The 18,137-nt window shown below is 43.3% G+C and overlaps 1 protein-coding gene across 4 annotated transcripts in view; it reads right to left on the minus strand.

Annotated features, from left to right (window-relative positions):
• USO1 (USO1 vesicle transport factor) overlaps positions 1–2,597 on the minus strand; it is a 90,873-nt gene extending 88,276 nt beyond the window's left edge. For all 4 annotated transcript variants that reach the window (XM_033214409.1, XM_033214407.1, XM_033214408.1 and 1 more), the window contains exon 1: positions 2,238–2,597. In XM_033214409.1, coding sequence (XP_033070300.1) covers positions 2,238–2,303 — 66 coding nt within the window. In that variant the 5' untranslated portion in view covers positions 2,304–2,597. The remainder of the gene's footprint in view (positions 1–2,237) is intronic.
• Positions 2,598–18,137: the final 15,540 nt, after the last annotated feature.

Raw genomic sequence — 18,137 nt, forward strand, 5'->3', positions numbered from 1 at the left:
TCTTTTCTACAGAAGTCACTGTGACAAGGCCAATAACAACAAAAACAGGAAAGGGTATTCTTCGTTCAACCCACACATAGTAAAAATTATCCCTTATTATATATCTACTAAGTGCCAGGCTCTTTCTACTTATTTCACTTAATCTTCATTAAATCCTGAAGAGCAGGCATTTTCTTCATTTTACTTAGAGGGTATTAGCTATCTCTTACATATCCAATCCAATGAGGGGTGGAAAGCCAGGATTCAAATCAAGGTCTAATTCCACAAAGCAGGCTGTAATAAACCATATTTCATAACCTGATGCCACAAACACAAATATCAGATAAACAAGTGGTGGGCTGTGATTATGGTATGACCATGTTAATCCAGACAGAACATGATCTTCTAGTAGGGTAGCTCAGACTGCCTTGTTGCCAAGTGGGAATGGGTAAGTGAAGCCAAATGTGTGCATGTGTTGTGTATGACAGTGAGAGACAGAAGAGTGATTTTCAAATGAAAGAAACAGATATACCAGCTTTCATCTTACGCTTTAAACAATTCTAACCAGACCTGTGCAGTTAATTATTTTTTGAGATGGAGTCTTTTCATGTTGCCCAGGCTAGTCTCAAACTTCTGGGCTCAAGCGATCCTCCTGGCTTAGCATCCCTTTAGTTGGGATTATAGGCCTGTGTCACTGCAACTAGCTGCAGTTAATTTTAATAATATTATCTAAAGTTCTCAAAAAGTATTGAAATATAAGCATGAGCAATAAAGTGTAGGCTTTGAAGTAAGGTACCTCTTGGTTGAATCCTGGCTCTATTACTAGCAGTATGACATTAGTCAAGTTACTTCACCTCTCTATTTTTTTTTTTTTTTGAGACAGTTTCGCTCTTGTTGCCCAAGCTGGAGTGCAATGGCGCGCAACCTCCGCCTCCCGAGTTGAACCAATTCTCCTGCCTCAGCCTCCCGAGTAGCTGGGATTACAGGCATGTGCGACCATGGCCGGCTAATTTTGTATTTTTAGTAGAGACGGGGTTTCTCCATGTTGGTCAGGCTGGTCTCGAACTCCCGACCTCAGGTGACCGCCGGCCTCAGCCTCCCAAAAGTGCTAAGATTAGAGGCGTGAGCCCCACGTCCGGCCTACTTCACCTCTCTTAGCCTCATTTTTTGACTTTTAAAGTGAGAATACCTATCTTGCAGGGTAGTTAACGATGAAAGCAGAATGTGGAATATAAAGAGCTCAGCACAGTACCTAGCACAAGGTAAGAGCCTGACAAATGAAAGCTACTATATTATCCCTCAGGATCCCATTAACAAAGTTGGCCATTAAAGTGTTCTACTTGGTCACTTTAATGTAGATCTAAAATTCTTCTCAAATAAAAAGTGTATTTCAAAAAGGCATACACTCTCGGTTCCATTAAACACTAACCAAACTTCAAAATAAGTATATTCTAAACCTAGAATCTAAGCAACTATTAAATACCGTTTTCAGTGGCTAAACTTTGTTTTTTTTTTTCTTTTTTTAAATAACGCTGCAAATCTTGTCATTACGAGTTCAGGCAGAAAGCGGTGGATGTGTCCCCAAAGAGGTTTGAGCGCGAAAGATCCCCACTACGTCCAAGGTAGCATTTGCCAAATGATATATATTTGGGTGAGCCCGAAAAGCGGGATCTGAACAAATAACACCAGGCAGAACGACCGCTCTTCCAGTTGATGGGACAGGAGCAGGTGGATTTGTGCTTCAAAGAATATCGTTTTATTCTTAGCCACATGCTCTCACCAACAGCTGGGTTTTAAACCTTCTCGTAGTCTTCCCCAACCCCCAGTTTCAGACTGCAAGGGAGGGAGCAGGACTTCAGGCTCCTCTCGGCCAGTGCAGACACAGGCGAAAGGGAAAGAGGGAGGGAGGGGCCCAAGGCCCCGAGGGGCGTGGGAGGCAGTTCGGGCCAGCTCGGCCCCGGAACCGTCCTTTCCCGGGCGGTACCACCTGCGGACCACTCTCCTAGCCCGAGCTTCGGGGCCTACAGAGCTGTGGGGCGCGGCTGCCGTTAGGGCGGCCGAGCCGCAGCAACGGGGAGGGAGCTGGGGGCGTCAGTGAATAACTGGGATTTCAGGAGCGGAAGGAGGGCAAAGGGGGAGGTGGCATGTGGATCCCCCTCCATGGTGGGACGCTGGAGGTGACCTTCGGGTCTCCCAGTGCTCCGTCCCCGTCCCTGCCCGGACCCCTTCCCAAGTCCCAGACCCGCTGCTCCTCTCACCGTCTCGGCTTCTGTGTGCTGGGGTCCGGCACTCTGACCCCCCATTACCCCGCGGAGGAAATTCATCTTGCCGTTCAGCCACCAGGTTTACCGGCCCCTCCGGAAAAAAAAAACGAAGACAACTTCCCCAGCCCTCCGCAGGGCCTGGCCCCCAATCCCGCACTCTACACTCTCCTACTGCTGCCACCACCGCCTCCAACTCGGCGGCCACTCCAGCCCCCTAAGCCCGGAAACAGCCGCCACCGGCGGCCAAGATGCGCATGCGCGGGGACGTGGCATTACGTGGCGGCCCGAAGGTTGAAGGCAAAAGGGGAGCGGAGGCGAAAGGAACCTCTTAGCTAGGTTCCACGGAGGCCCCACCCACTTCACAGGCCCCGCCTCCCGCCGCAGAGGCACGCCTCCTCCCGCCCTTCGCGGATTGATCTTGCTGGCCGCAGCCACCCACGTGGTCGAAGCCCGGCCCTGCAGGCTGGAGAGGATTTGATTAGACTACGGGTTTCGACTTGCAGGGTGTTTAATTGTTGCCAAGCGGGACTTACTGCAAGCTATCAAATCTGAGGTCTTATTTTGTTGAGTCGAAAGTGAAATTTTTGCTTCGGCCGACGTGACAGGTAAGGGTTCCTGGCCCCTGGGAGGATTCGCTTGGTTTGACGGTTTACTAGTACCAGCGTTGTGGCTTCTGATCCCGGTAAATTGCATTTATTTACAGGGCTTTGTTTGGTGGTAAAAAGGGTTACTAGACACCCCTCATTCCACTGCCACTGGAGGGCGCATTTCTCAGCTCTTTCTCTTCAAACCTGCTGAAAGGAATTCCTAGATCTAAACACCAGGTACACCTCTATTTTCAAGTGTCATCAGGAGGAAACCCACCAAACCCTACATTTAGCTTGCTAGAGAAATACATTGTTCTGCTGTGTCAGTTCGGCGAGTAACATAATGTTTTGTTATTAACTCTCAACCCCTGTGTTTTCCTTTTTTTTTTAACATGAAAAAATGTTATTTTCTCTAATTGATATGCCTGTTCCTTTGGCAGTGAGGTTGTCAGTACACACGCTTATGGAATTGTCTTGTAAATTTCTTGAGGCTAAAAAGCACAGGTCTAGTTAGCTAACTGACTCATGCATCTCTCCCCTTGGATTCCCCACGGGTCTCAGATTCAGCATTTAAAATTGAACTCGTCATCTACCCCTGCCTCCCTTAAAGAAAAAAGTCAATATGCTCCTTCTACTGTGTGCGTGCCGTGCTCAGTAGTACCACTGTCCAAATAATTGCCTAAGCTAGACAGGAAGCTGGGAAGAATCTTAGACTCTGGCTTTCCACCCACACGTGTCCAATCAATAGTCATGTCCTATCATTTCTGTTTATAGAATATTTCTCAAATAGGTCCTCTGCTCTCCATCCTCGATGCCTGTGACATAGATTATGTTCTTCTCATTTCTCGTTGAGATTACAGCAACAGCCTCCTAACTAGTTTGTCTGCATTCAGCCCTGGCTTCCTTCCAGTCCAATCTCTAGTCCATCCTTGGGTGAGACTAACAACAACAAAACATCTGTTCATGTCAGTCCTCTTAAAATCCTCCAGTTCCCCATTTTTTCCAGAATAAAGTCCAAACTCTTTAGTTTGTCATACAGGCCTGTTATGATCTGGTTCCTGCCTACTTTTTCAGCTCCTGCCTCCCCCACATACTCTGGGCATTTTTCTCAGACCTGGATATGCCCTTCCCCTCCCTTCTCTTCCTCAAGCAAACTCCTGCTATTCCTTAAGACTCAACTCTGGCATCATTCTTGAAAGCTTTCCCTAAAATCTAGGTACGTATCTATATGTTAGCACTTTGCAGTTATTAATACTGTATATGGTGTACATTCAACAAATGCTTGCTAAACCAAACTGTTAAGGGCAGGACTATTTTATTCATTTTATATCTCTGTTGCTTACCACTGTCTCATAAAAGCTGATATTGATGGATAAATGAATAAATCATTGAAAGAATATATGAATATTATACTAATGAGGAGGTTCCCTTTTTTAAATCTGTAAAGTGAAACTGTAGGGAACACATCATAGGCAATGTGTTTCCTAGGGCCAGCGTTTTAAGCCTGGGCAACTTGGAGAATGGTGGGGTCATACTGCCAAAAATACTGTGCACTAAGCGTTGTCCTCTGCTTTAAAACTACACACTTGACATTTTGCCTTAGACATTTTCCATGGGAGCATTTTGTTGCAGCCTAAAAAAGTAGTAAATTACTCAGCATTTTTATTACTAAGAAATGCATGCAAAGAGCTTCACTTAAGCCCCTAAGCTTCACCCCTCCCTAAACCTCACTTCACCTTCTCCCTGAACCTCACTCTACCCCATCATCAGGAATGAGGCTTATAGATGGAGTGGGCCACAAATGTCTATTACTCCTCTTATTTAATAATTAAAAAGAGTGCCTTGACATTTTAGCAAAGTTGTTTAAAGGCACCAGCCTTGTCAAATGTCCTGTTTTGTTTTAAACTTTGGTGGGTACAGTAGGTTACTGTACTTCAGTGAGTAAAGTAGGTTACTATACTTTAGTGAATATAGTAGTAACAGCTTACTATGAGTTTTCCCTGCATTTGACCTGTTTTCTTCCCTAGCAGCATCCCCTGCACAGGAGTGATGGACAGTTGGGTGCAAAGGTGTTGAAGGTGGGATCCCAGAGGCATTGTCACTAGAGAACAACCATGAGATGGGACTCCTTATTTTAGAGGAAGAGTTACATATTAATCCACTTCTACTGATTTTGTAGAGTGAGAAAAGTCAGGGACTGTGTTGTATTACTGTTTGCACCCTTTAATCATCTAGTATAATTCCTTTAATATGGTAGATGCTCAGGAACTACCTGAGTTAATAAAGGAAGAGAAAACATGAAAAAATTGTGATGGCCTGACTTTCACTGTTATACGTCTGGCTTTCATAAATCTAAACATTCAGGATGAGAGTCCCATGAATCATTAAAATACACATAATCAAAAGTAAGAATGATTCTTCTTTTTCTAAACCAAACCTGACAGTAGATCAACAAACAAAATTCATTGGTTTGAAATTCAGTTTTTCAAATCGCTTTTTTCAGTGGCCCACTATTTCTATCCTTTCTTACTTTCTAGTGGAAAACTCAGCAAAAACAACGAAATATAATTGCATAAGATTGTTTTTTAGTTGGGGTGGTAGTGAGTAGAATGTTGTCTATGCCTGCTTGGGAGGATAACTATAAATGATCATTTGTATTTGAAATCTATCGTAGATAGTTATTTATTTATTTATTATTTTGCTAGGTTATAAGCCCCTTCAGTATCGTATATAGGTTTTTAAAGACATGACTCACACCTGTAATCCCAGCACTTTGGGAGGCCAAGGTGGGAGGATCACTTAAGCTCAGGAGTTCGACACCAGCCTGGGCAATGTGGCAAAACCCCGTCTCTACAAAAAATAAAATGTTAGCTGAGCATGGTGGCACGCGCCTGTATTCCCAGCCAGTAGTCCCACTTACTTGGGAGGGTATAGGAGGATCTCTTGAGCCTGGGAGATCGAGGCTGCAGTGAGTCATGATTGTGCCAGTGCACTCCAGCTGTGACGATGGAGTGAGACCCTGTCTCAAAAAAAAAAAAAAAAAAAAAAAAGACTAGTTGAGGCTGGGCGAGGTGGCTCACACCTGTAATCCCAGCACTTTGGGAGGCTGAGGCGGGAGGATCATCTGAGGTTGGGAGTCCAGACCAGCCTGACCAACATGGAGAAACCCCATGTCTACTAAAAATACAAAATTAGTTGGGCATGGTGGTGCTTGCCTGTAATCCCAGCTACTGGGGAGGCTGAGGCAGGAGAATTGCTTGAACCCAGGAGGTGGAGGTTTGCAGTGAGCAGAGATTGCGCCCTTGCACTCCAGCCTGGGCAAGAAGAGTGAAACTCCATCTCAAAAAAAAAAAAAAGAAAAAAAGGCCAGGCATGGTGGCTCACGCCCATGCCTGTAATCCCATCACTTTGGGAGGCCGAGGCGGGCGGATCACGAGGTCAGGAAATCGAGACCATCCTGGCTAACACGGTGAAACCCCGTCTTTTCTAAAAAAATACAAAAAATTAGCTGGGTATGGTGGCGGGCGCCTGTGGTCCCAGCTACTCTGGAGGCTGAGGCAGGAGAATGGAGTGAACCCAGGAGGCGGAGCTTGCAGTGAGCCGAGATCGCGCCAGGGCACTCCAGCCTGGGCGACAGAGCCCGTCTCAAAAAAAAAAAAAAAAAAGACTGGTTGCTGGAAAATCAGTGTCCACAAACATTGGTGATACAATTAGGCATTATATTAATTAACCAAACAATGTATAGCAAAATTAATCGATGATTTCAGTTTATAGGAAGCAGCACTGAAAATCCGTGACTAATCAGTAACCGTATCAGACACATAGTGCTTTCATTTGCCAGGGTTTGTTCAAGGTTCTTTATATAAAATAATTTGCTTAATTCTCACAACAATCCTATAAGGTGGGTAGGTTATTAGCCTTATTTTGCAGATGGGGAAACAGGTCAAGAGAGTAACTTGACCAATATCATATAAGCTAGGAAGTGGCACGGCTGGGGCATAAATTGGCAATCTGGCTCCAAAGCTCGCGCTCTTATGTAATACATTATCCTACCTTTCTAGACACAAGACAATGATTATGCACTAAGTAGAAATGTGGCCTGCAAGTCCATACATAACCTGGCCCTTACCTCCCTTATCTCCTCTCCTTTGCTTCATTCCATCCCACTTACTCCTCTCCAGCCACACTGCCTGGCTTCCTTGGTGTGAGACTTTCTCCCCTCTTTATGCCGTTTGCAATTGTTGTTTCCTGTATTTGGGATGCTTGCTTCTCCATCCACATAAAGGTAAGGGTCACTCTTCACCTTCTTTAAGTCAGCTCAAATGTTACATAGATCTTTCCTGACACCCTAAGTTGCAACCTCCTCATACTCCTTTTTTCTCTGCTCTGCTTATTTTCCTTGTAGCCCTTAATGAATCTGATACATTATTCTCCCATATACACTATGTTGCCATAGTTCATGAGATCTACTATGCTATTAAGTGTACCTTAGAGAAGGAAAAAAAAAATTGCCAAAAGATCTGAATTTCAGGCTTCAGAAAATGGGGGGAGAATGTGCATTGTAGGATTATTGAAATACAGTATATATTTTACATATTTATCTTGTTTATTGTCTGTTTCCACCCACCAGAAGACTACCCCCATCAGGGCAAAGATTTTAGTTCTTTTGTAAATTGCTTTATCCCTAGTGCTTAGCACAGCATCTGGCACATATTAGGAAGTTGGTAACTCTTTAATGGATGAATTCCCTAACTGAGGAACTTCCTGCTATTGGCTTGTATGCCTAGGGGTAGAAACTCTGCATTGTTGCTAAACATTGCATAGCACTCAGATTTCCTCAGCAGAGTCTGAATTAGGGTCCGCAGATCCTATTAACACGCTAGTTTTAGTTTATGTCTATTTTGGCATCCTTTAATGTCTAGCTTAGTAATTACCTTTTATCATATGTAAAGATAAATCTTTGTGAAAGAAAGGACTTATATTTTTAGAATCAGATCTCAGCCCATGAAAGAACCATCTCAGTATCCCCATGGTCAACCCATCGTGCTTTGAGATGCACTACCCTAATAGAGTGGCTTTCTTTTCTCTTAGACAGGTAATACATTCATATCGTTAAAATAAAAAGTACAAAGTGGTATATAGTAAAAAGTCTCCTTGCCACTCCTTGGACATCCAGGCAATCAATGTTTACAATTCTTCAAATCCTTACTGATATACAAATATATCTATAGCCTCCTCATTTTTTTAATAACACACATAAATACAGCACATTTATATGCTGTTCCACACCAGGCTTTTTCCAATTTAATATGTCTTGGAGATTGGTCCATATCAATATATAGAGGGCTTCCTTGTCCTTTCTTATTGTGTCTCATGAAGTGCTTTTCAATTTTTTTTTTTTTTTTTGGAGACAGGCTCTCACTGTATCACCCGGGCTAGAGTGCAATGGTACAATCATGGCTCACCGCATCCTGGAATTCCTGGGCTCAAGAGCTCTTCCTGCCTCAGCCTCCTGAGTAGCTAGGACTACAGGTGCACACCATCATGCCTGGCTAGTTTTTTTTTTTTTTTTTTTTTGTAGAGATGAAGTCTTGCTACATTGCCCAGACTGGTGTCAAACTCCCGGCCTCAAGCTATTCTCCTGCCTCAACCTCCCAAAATACTGGGATTGCAGGTGTGAGCCAATTGCCCCAGGCTTCAAAATATTTTTATTTTGTTATTTATTTATTTATTTATTTATTTTGAGATAGTGCCTCGCTCTGTCACCCAGGCTGGAGTACAGTGGCACGATCTCGGCTTACTGCAACCTCCACCTCCCAGGTTCAAGCGATTCTCCTGCCTCAGCCTCCCAAGTAACTAGGATTAGAGGCATGTGCCACCATGCCTGGCTAATCTTTTGTATTTTTGGTAGAGACGGGTTTTCACCGTGTTAGTTAGGATGGCCTCGATCTCCTGACCTCGTGATCCGCCTGCCTCAGTGTCCCAAAGTGCGTGAGCCACTGCGCCCAGCCCTCAAATATTTTTAAAAGCCTTAGAAAATCCTTGGGAGAGGAGAGTCGAAGAAAGAAGGTTCTGGTAGCTGGGCGTGGTGGCCTATCATTCCAGCTATGCGCAGGAGGCTGAGGCATGAGAATCGCTTGAAGTTGCAGTGAGTCAACATTGTGCTACTGCATTCCAGCCCAGGTGACAGAGTGAGACCCTTTCTCAAAAAAAAAAAAAGAAGGTTCTGGGCCCCCATCTGGCCCCATTTGATTGGTTTCATTTGTTTAGACTTCCTATTTCATTTGAACAAAAAGATTCAGAGGCTAGAATGTTGGACAGCTACCTCTCTCAGGAGATGAGAAATGAGACCAGGCAAGGCACAGTGACTCACCCCGTAATCCCAGCACTTTGGGAGGCTGAGGCTGGTGGATCACCTGAGGTCGGGAGTTCGAGACCAGCCTGACCAACATGGAGAAACCCCGTCTCTACTAAAAATACAAAATTAGCTGGGCGTGGTGGTGCATGCCTGTAATCCCGGTTACTAAGGAGGCTGAGGCGGGAGAATCGCGTAAACCGGGAGGCGGAGGTTGCAGTGAGCCAGGATCTTGCCATTGCACTCCAGCCTGGGCAACAAGAGTGAAACTCTGTCTCAAAAAAAAAAAAAAAAAAAAAAAAAGAAGACCAAGGTAAGGACTTAGAATGGTTGAGGTGTCTCACATGCTATAGAGCCCAGAGTTCCTGCTTTACTATTTTTTAAAGGAATGGTAATTGTAGCCTCCTGTGGTTGTTTTTGGGATTTTATTAGATAATATCTGTAAAGTTTATATTGCTTAGTACTTGAAACATAGTAAGTACTCAATAATGATTACAGTAGAGACCCTGATCATCTTTGGTATTATCAATTTCTTAACAACTGAACATTTAAAGATACTACCCTGTAAGTCTTCAACTCCAACCCTACTAGCTCATGTTACTGACAAGTCTTTTACTTCATATGAGGCTTAATCTGGGGTATAAACCAATTTCCCGGTGATCTGGGTTTCCACTATTTCTGGACTCTGCTCTCCTTGTTGTTTTTGTTTTTTTTTTTCTCTGGCTCCATGAGGGGCAAGATGGCTGCCAGGAACTATAGTCCTAGTATCCTAGGCCCAAGTTCATCAAAGAAGACTCCCAACCTCTCTCCTAAGAGTCCCAGCAAAAGTCTCCTTGTGATTCATTGAACCTGATTGGGTCGCATGCCTAATGTGGTGAGCCAATTCCTGTAGTTTAAGGTTTGAGATGTTCTGATTGGCCTTGAGTCACATTCCCACCTCTAAAGCAAGGAGTAGAAGTCTTCATCTCATCTTAAAGCATATGGCATAAGAGCTGGGGAACAGGGACATTCATGTTTCTCCTAGGAAATCTGGAATAGTATGCCAGGAGAATGTTCATCAGGATAAGAAAAACAATACATGCTCACTGTATCCCCTAACATACTTAAACTGCTTGCCAGTTTTTTTTGAAATTATTTTTCCAGCATTATCACTAGTGTATGCTAGCATAAGTTCTGCCTCTCTGCAAAGATTCAAAAGATCATGTTACATTATTTAATACAAGTAATTTGACATTGCATTGTACTTAAATCAGCAAACAAATCTATACCCTTTTTTTAAAGAAAGTATAATCCAGGTGTGTTTTCATTTTTAAGAAAATATAATAAGCAGAATTACTTATGAAACACCTAAAAAAAAAAAAAAGAAGAAACACCAAAATTAGGAAATCCCATTTTCATTTCCAAAGAACTTTTTAATTTTAAGTTTATTTTATTGTATTTGGTTTTTTTGTTTTGTTTTGTTTTTTTGAGACTGAGTCTCGCTCTGTCGCCCAGACTGGAGTGTAGTGGCATGATCTCGGCTAACTGCAAGCTCTGCCTCCCGGGTCCACGCCATTCTCCTGCCTCAGCCTCCCAAGTAGCTGGGACTACAGATGCCCGCCACCACGCCCGGCTAATTTTTTGTATTTTTTTAGTAGAGACGGGGTTTCACCGTGTTAGCCAGGATGAACTCAATCTCCTAACCTCATGATCTACCTGCCTCGGCCTCCTAAAGTGCTGGGATTAGAGGCATGAGCCACTGTGCCTGGCCTGTATTTTTTTTTTTTTTTTTTTTTTTTTTTTGAGATAGAGTCTCGCTCTGTCTCCAGGCTGGAGTGCAGTGGTGCAATCTTGGCTCCCTGCAATCTCTGCCTCCCAGGTTCAAGCTATTCTCCTGCCTCAACCTCCCAAGTAGCTGGGATTATAGGTGTGTTCCACCACACCCAGCTAATTTTTGTATTTTTATTAGAGACAGGGTTTCACTATGTTGGCCAGGATGGTCTCATCTCCTTACCTTGTGACCCACCCGCTTCAGCCTCCCAAAGTGATGGGATTACAGGCATGAGCCATCACGCCTGGCCAAAGGACTTTTTATAAAACTGTTTATTGAGGGACAAGTTTATCAGATCCAGGCCCTAGGACTGTTTCTTGTGGAGAATTTGACTGTTACCTCCCAATACCATTGTGTCTCCCCCAACACCTCAAGCCAGCTAAACAAGTATGTCCTGAATAGCCAGGGTAGGGTTGCAGTTTTTACTGTCCCATTCGATAGCTATACCAAAGCCTTTGAAGTTCACACTGGCTGATGCCAAGATTCCATGTAAGCTTAAGATGATTTTTAATGGAGTCATTGCCAACTTCCCAGCAACCTATGATTTTAGAGCAGTTGCAGCTGATCTCTGTCATTTGCCTGAGGCTATGCCCCAAGCAAGTATTTGTGGTGGGAGGGAGTGGCACAGTTGTCTCTTGAGATCAGAGTACAATCTGTCAAGGTAGACTGGATCTCCAGGCCAGCAGATGGTAGCTGACCTGGCCAAAACTTTCCAAAGTCAGCACATACTTCCAAGGTCCCCTCTCTGCAACCCCCTTCTCCCAGGCTCAAGCGATCCTCCCATCTCATTCTCCTGCATAGCTGGGACTACAGGTGTGCACTACCACACCCAGCTAATTTTTATTTTATTTTATTGTAGAGATGGGGTTTCACCATGTTGCCCAGGCTGGTCTCAAACTCCTGAAGACCCACCCGCCTCAGCCTCCCAAAGTGCTGGGATTACAGGCATGAGTCACCGTGCCCGGCTGTAATTCCAGTTTTTCAATGAAGTTGACTATAAGATGCCAATGGCCTGTGATTGACAAATACATCAGGCAGATAATCCGGATGGGCTGAGTAACCTGCAGATGTTATGTGGAGGGTCCAGAACTGGCATAGGCAGGTGGTTTGGGAAAAGGAGAGGGAGTTGGGTGTGCACATAATTTTCTGCCAGTAGCTTAGGAGTCCATGGACAGAGGGATAGAAGATGAGAAGATTGTAACTACAAAGACGCAAAGGAGAGAAGTCTTGTCTTTGGCCTCTGTTCCCTGATGCTTCCTTACAGGATCGCACAAACACCATACTAGTTGTGGGTAGTATAAAGAACTAGAAGAGGCTGGGCGTGGTGGCTCACGCCTGTAATCCCAGCACTTTGGGAGGCCGAGGCGGGTGGATCACCTGAGGTTGGGAGTTCGAGACCAGCCTGACCAATGTGGAGAAACCCCGTATCGACTAGGAATATAAAATTAGCCAGGCATGATGGTGCATGCCTGTAATCCCAGCTTCTCAGGAGGCCGAGGCAGGAGAATCACTTGAATCCGGGAGGCAGAGGTTGTGGTGAGTGGAGATCACGCCACTGCACTCCAGCCTGGGCAACAAGAGCAAAACTCCATCTCCAAAAACAACAACAACAACAACAACAAAAACCAACAATAACAACAAAAAACAAAAACAAGAACTAGAACAGGGCCGGGTATGGTGGCTCATGCCTGTAATTCCAGCCCTTTGGGAGGCTGAGGTGGGCAGATCACCTGAGCTCAAGAGTTTGAGACTAGCCTGGCCAACATGGGAAACCCCATCTCTACTAAAAATACAAAAAATTAGCTGACTGGGCATCATGTCATGTGCCTGTGGTCCCAGCTACTTGGGAGGCCGAGGCACAAGAATCTCTTGTACCTGTGAGGCGGAGGTTGCAGTGAGCTGAGATTGCACCACTGCACTCCAGCCTGAGTGACAGAGCAAGACTGTGTCTCTGGGGGAAAAAAAAGTACTAGAAAAGCTCCAACTTGCCCTTCCCACTGCCCTCTCCCCACCTCCAGTACCCACACTTTTGGCCTTTTCAGGACAGAGGCACAAAGTCTGTGACCCAAAGTGACCTAGACCCTAGTCCTAGATGTGCTCCCTCTTTCCCAAGTATATGAGTATTATTGACTCTTAAATAGCTCAGAATACAAGGTCTGTATAGGTTATTGCACCAGCCGGTCTCCTTCCTGTGAGGGTGCTGCTATCTAGGTCTGGTTCTAGTATCTGGGTCAGAGAAAAATGACTATACTGGTATTTTGGTATTTATGGTGTAATAAATACCAGGATCTTTGTTTTTTAAAAAGTTCATAATTTGCCCCGTTTAAAACAAATCAGTGAAAGGAGTATTTAACATATTTCATTTTAACATATATTAGTGATTGCTATCAGCTTCAGAAAAGCCCTGGGGCATGTCTGATAGGTTGATTAGCATTCAATGTCTTTCCTGCATCTTTAACTCTGTTGCATGAAGCTTTTTGAGCCTCAGCCTCTGGATAGCTGCTTAGCTCTGGTCAGAGGCTAGGCTTCCCTGGTGCAAAGCAACAGTTTTGATTTTTTTCTGGCAACCTGGGAAGGATGGTCCTTATTGTGGTCTAACACTTGCCTGCGCCAGCTGAATAAGCCACTTTGTTCAGAGAGCTTTTCACATGGGATCCATACTCTGCCCCTTTGGTGGGGATATGAGTTTGCAGGAGCTGATGGACAAAGAGAGGCTATAAGGATTTCTGTGAAGGAGACAGTAGGCAAAGAAGAGGAAGAGGATCGAGTGTGAGAGAGATCCAAGAAACTGAATGAAATTGCTGACTAATATCTGCAGCAGCTAGAGTATTGCACCCACTTAAATACATTTTTTTTTCAGTACTTAAAATAGCTCAGTATACCAGAATACTGAAAACAGATGTGCTTAGTTTCTTGAATTATTGATTCAGCAAACATTTGAGCCTCTGTCCTCTGTGCCAGGCCCTGCCATAGGCACTCTCCTGTGTGTTTTTCATTCTGTACTGCTAGAAATTCTTATTCCTGTTTCACAGAGAGAGAAGCCTAGACTTCAGCATGATACAGACCAGAAAAGCATGTTTTCTTTGCAAACCTAGACAGACCTTGCCACTTTTGGACTGCTGTAACCTTGGGCAAATTATTTTAACTTTGCTGTATCAATTGTGATTACCACGTGCTGCAATAGAAAACCAAACTAAAGAGTGTCTTAAATAAATTAGGAGGTAGGCAGTGCAGCACTAACAACAGAGGCTGTAGGATGCCAGCTTGGATACAAGCTGGAGTTTTTCTGTGCAGGCATCCTTAGCCTGAGGTTACAGGCTGACTGTTCTGTCTCCAGCATCACATTTCTTATTCTGGGCAGGAAAAGGGGCAAAGGTGAAGGGGAAAAAGTATCTACAAGTGAGTATGCCTTTCCCATTCTTCTACCCTTTTAACTTTTTATATTGAACTAATTTCAGAATTGCAGAAAGCTTGCAAAAGGTGAGCCTTTTTACCCCATTCGCTTTATCATTTCATTTCTTTTCTTTTTTTCTGAGATGGAGTTTCACTTTTGTTGCCCAGGCTGGAGGGCGGTGGCGTGATCTCGACTCACTGCAATCTTCGCCTCCCAAGTTCAAGTGATTCTCCTACCTCTGCCTCCCGAGTAGCTGGGATTACAGGCACCCGCCACCACAGCCAGTTAATTTTTTGTATTTTTAGTAGAGATGGCGTTTTGCCGTGTTGGCCAGGCTGGTCTCAAACTCCTGACCTCAGGTGATCTGCCTGCTTTGGCCTCCCAAAGTGCTGGGGTTACAGGTGTGGGCCACCGTGCCCGGCATTATTTCTTTTCTTTAAATGTATATATTTTCCTCCTGAATATGCGAGAGGAATTGTAGGCCTGATGTCACTTGACCACCTACATACTGCAGTGTCTAATTCCTAAAGACAAACGTATTTTCTTAATGATTTTAATAATCAAAACCAAGCAATGAATACTGATACACTGCCATTATCTAATTAATCTACAGGCCTTACTCAAATTTTGGCAGTAGTCCCACTAATTTCCTTTTTGGGGAAAAAGTTTTTTTCTTTTGGTCTAGGATCCAATTCAGGATTATATGTTGTATTTAAATGTCATGTCTCCTTAGCTGTCTTTAATCTGAAGTAGTTATTCCATCTGTCTCTGTCTTTCATAATCTTGATGCTTTGGAGAGTACAGTATTGGTCAGTTATTTTGTAGAATGCCCCTCAATTTAGGTTTGTCTGATCCTGCCTAACAATTGGAATATCACAGAAGTGCTGTCCTTCTCATAGTACATCCTGTCAGAAAGTACATGACATCTATTTTTCCCATTATTAGTGATATCACTTTTTTTGGTTTGTTTTTGGTTTTTGAGATGGGGTCTTACTGTGTTGCCTAGGCTACAGTATAGTGACCCATTCGTAGCTCACTGTAACTTCACATTTCTAGGCTCAAGGGATCCTCCTGCTCCAGCCTCCTGAGTCGCTAGGACTACAGGCACTTGTCAACATGCCTAATTTATTTTATTTTTATTTTTGTAGAGAGTCTCGCTGTGTTGCCCAGGCTGGTCTTGAACTCCTGGCCTCAAGCAGTCCTCCACCTTGGCCTCCCAAAATGCCAGGATTACAGGCAGGAGCCACCACTCCCTGCCAGTGATATCACTTTTGATTAATAGTTTACAGTACTGTCTACCAGTCTTCTCCATTGTACAGTTACTATTTTTTCCCCTTGTAATTAGTATCATTTGGGAACATGCTTTAATATTGTATAAATATCCTGTTTCTCATCAAACTTTCACTCCCCAATTTTAACATCCTTTCATATTCTTGCCTGAATCATTGGTGGTTGCCAGTCTGCCTCCTATGTGAAAAGCGTTCCGGGAATCTCCATCTTTCAACTTTCACCTATTTTGTTAAGAACTATGTCCATTCTTAGCTGCCAGAGTGCCTGGGAAATGAATTATTTTCTTGTTTTGTTTTGATATGGACATATTCTCTCAATAGAAGGGAGGATAAAAACTGGGTAAGCATCTTGCCAACCTAATAGCATTGGTGTAAGGATTAAATTGAATTGTGGTTGATACTTAAAAATACCCATCCCTAACCTATGGGAACAGGGTTTTGTTTATTTGTTTTTTGTTTTTTGATCACTTTTGGTCACATAGCTAGTAAGTGGCAGAGCACATCTGCAACTCTAGTTTAGTCACTATACTATAGTTTCCTTTTGCTGGTTTTAGCAATTCTATATTCTCTTAAATCTTTTGTCACTCTCTTCAGCTATATAACTAAGACTACTTCCATACTGTATTAATCTACAGAACTGTTTGTGGCATGGTCTTATATACTAGATGAAGACAACATTATGTGTATATTAAGTAAAAAGCCTGATGCAAATTTCTTTGTATTTGGATATTTTCAACTCCCTTATAGTTCAAGACAATTGTTCACTTTTGGGGTTAATGGTTATTCATTTATTCTTCCAGTGATCATAATCTAGAGACCTAGGAGGGGAAAATACTCAGAGAATAATGGCATTTGCTCAGCTTTATTAATAAACACAATCATGTGTTGTATTGATTCTTTGCAGTTTAAAAAATATTTAACAGAAAGAGGGAACTGTAAAAATCTTTCCTCTCATGTCAGTTGTAAGAATTGGAATTTTAACATTCTCTTGTCACAGAATCAATGTGAAAAAACATGAAAATTTAATACCAGTTGGCAGTAAAATCTCACTTTATTTAACTGAGAATTTTATGTTGAGCATGATGAGATCATGTGCCTCAAAATAATGTTAGTATGTGACAGAAATTAAAAATGATGGTATAAAAGGCATAAATCAAGATAGGAAATTACTGAATGATCCCAGCTAAGTTTAAAATGTTTACACAGGAAAAAGCTTAGAAGGAAATGTAGTAAGATGTAAACTAAGAGTGTGTGTGTGTATATATGTGTGTGTATATATATATATAAACACTGTTTAAGTTGACACATAATCGTACATGTATATGGGGTGTAATATGACTTTTCAATACATGTATACAATGTGTAATGATCAAATTAGGGTAATTAGCGTATCCATCACCTCAAACAGTTGTCATTTCTTTGTGTTGAGGACATTCAAAATCTGGTAAGAGTAGTTGCATTTCGATGGAAGGGTTTTGTGTGATTATTTCTTCTTTCAATTGTTCCATAATTTCCAGCTTTTCTTTTTTATGACACATAACAACAGACTTAGGGAACAAATTAAGTAGAAACAGTTGTGGAAGAGAAATGTCATCTGGAACAAAACTACTAGTTTGCTAGGGAGGAGAGTCCCAAGGGGCTCCATGTTGCAGCTGATGCCCGAGCCTGAATTTCATCCCATCCTCTTTGGTACCATCTCTTTCTCCTTCCCTTTCATTCTTCCTTTTCTTTCCATTATTTTATATTGTATGTATTTTTTTTTTTTTTTTTTTGAGATGGAGTCTGGCTCTGTCGCCGAGGCTGGAGTGCAGTGGCCGGATCTCAGCTCACTGCAAGCTCCGCCTCCCGGGTTTACGCCATTCTCCTGCCTCAGCCTCCCGAGTAGCTGGGACTACAGGCGCCCGCCACCTCGCCCGGCTAGTTTTTTTTTTTTTTTAGTAGAGACGGGGTTTCACCATGTTAGCCAGGATGGTCTTGATCTCCTGACCTCGTGATCCGCCCGTCTCGGCCTCCCAAAGTGCTGGGATTACAGGCTTCAGCCACCGCGCCCAGCCTATATTATATTATATTATTTCATATTATTTATTTTTTGAGATAAAGTTTTGCTGTTGTTACTCAGGCTGGAGTGCAATGGCATGATCTTGGTTCACTGCAGCTTCCGCCTCCTGGATTCAAGCGATTCTCCTGTCTCAGCCTCTCGAGTAACTGGGATTACAGGCATGTGCCACCATGCCCAGCTAATTTTTGTATTTTTAGCAGAGGCAGGATTTCACCACGTTGGCCAGGCTGGTCTCGAACTCCTGACCTCAGGTGATCTGCCCACCTCGGCCTCCCAAAGTGCTGGGATTACAGGCGTGAGCCACCATGCCCTGCCCCTTTCCTGTATTTTTTTTTTCTTTTCCTCTTACTATATGGTAGGTGATGAGAATAATTATAAGAGAGACAGTAGGAAGAAAATT

This window comes from Trachypithecus francoisi, unplaced genomic scaffold (assembly GCF_009764315.1).
Source record: "Trachypithecus francoisi isolate TF-2019V2 unplaced genomic scaffold, Tfra_2.0 Lachesis_group1, whole genome shotgun sequence".
Classification (NCBI taxonomy): Eukaryota; Metazoa; Chordata; class Mammalia; order Primates; family Cercopithecidae; genus Trachypithecus; species Trachypithecus francoisi.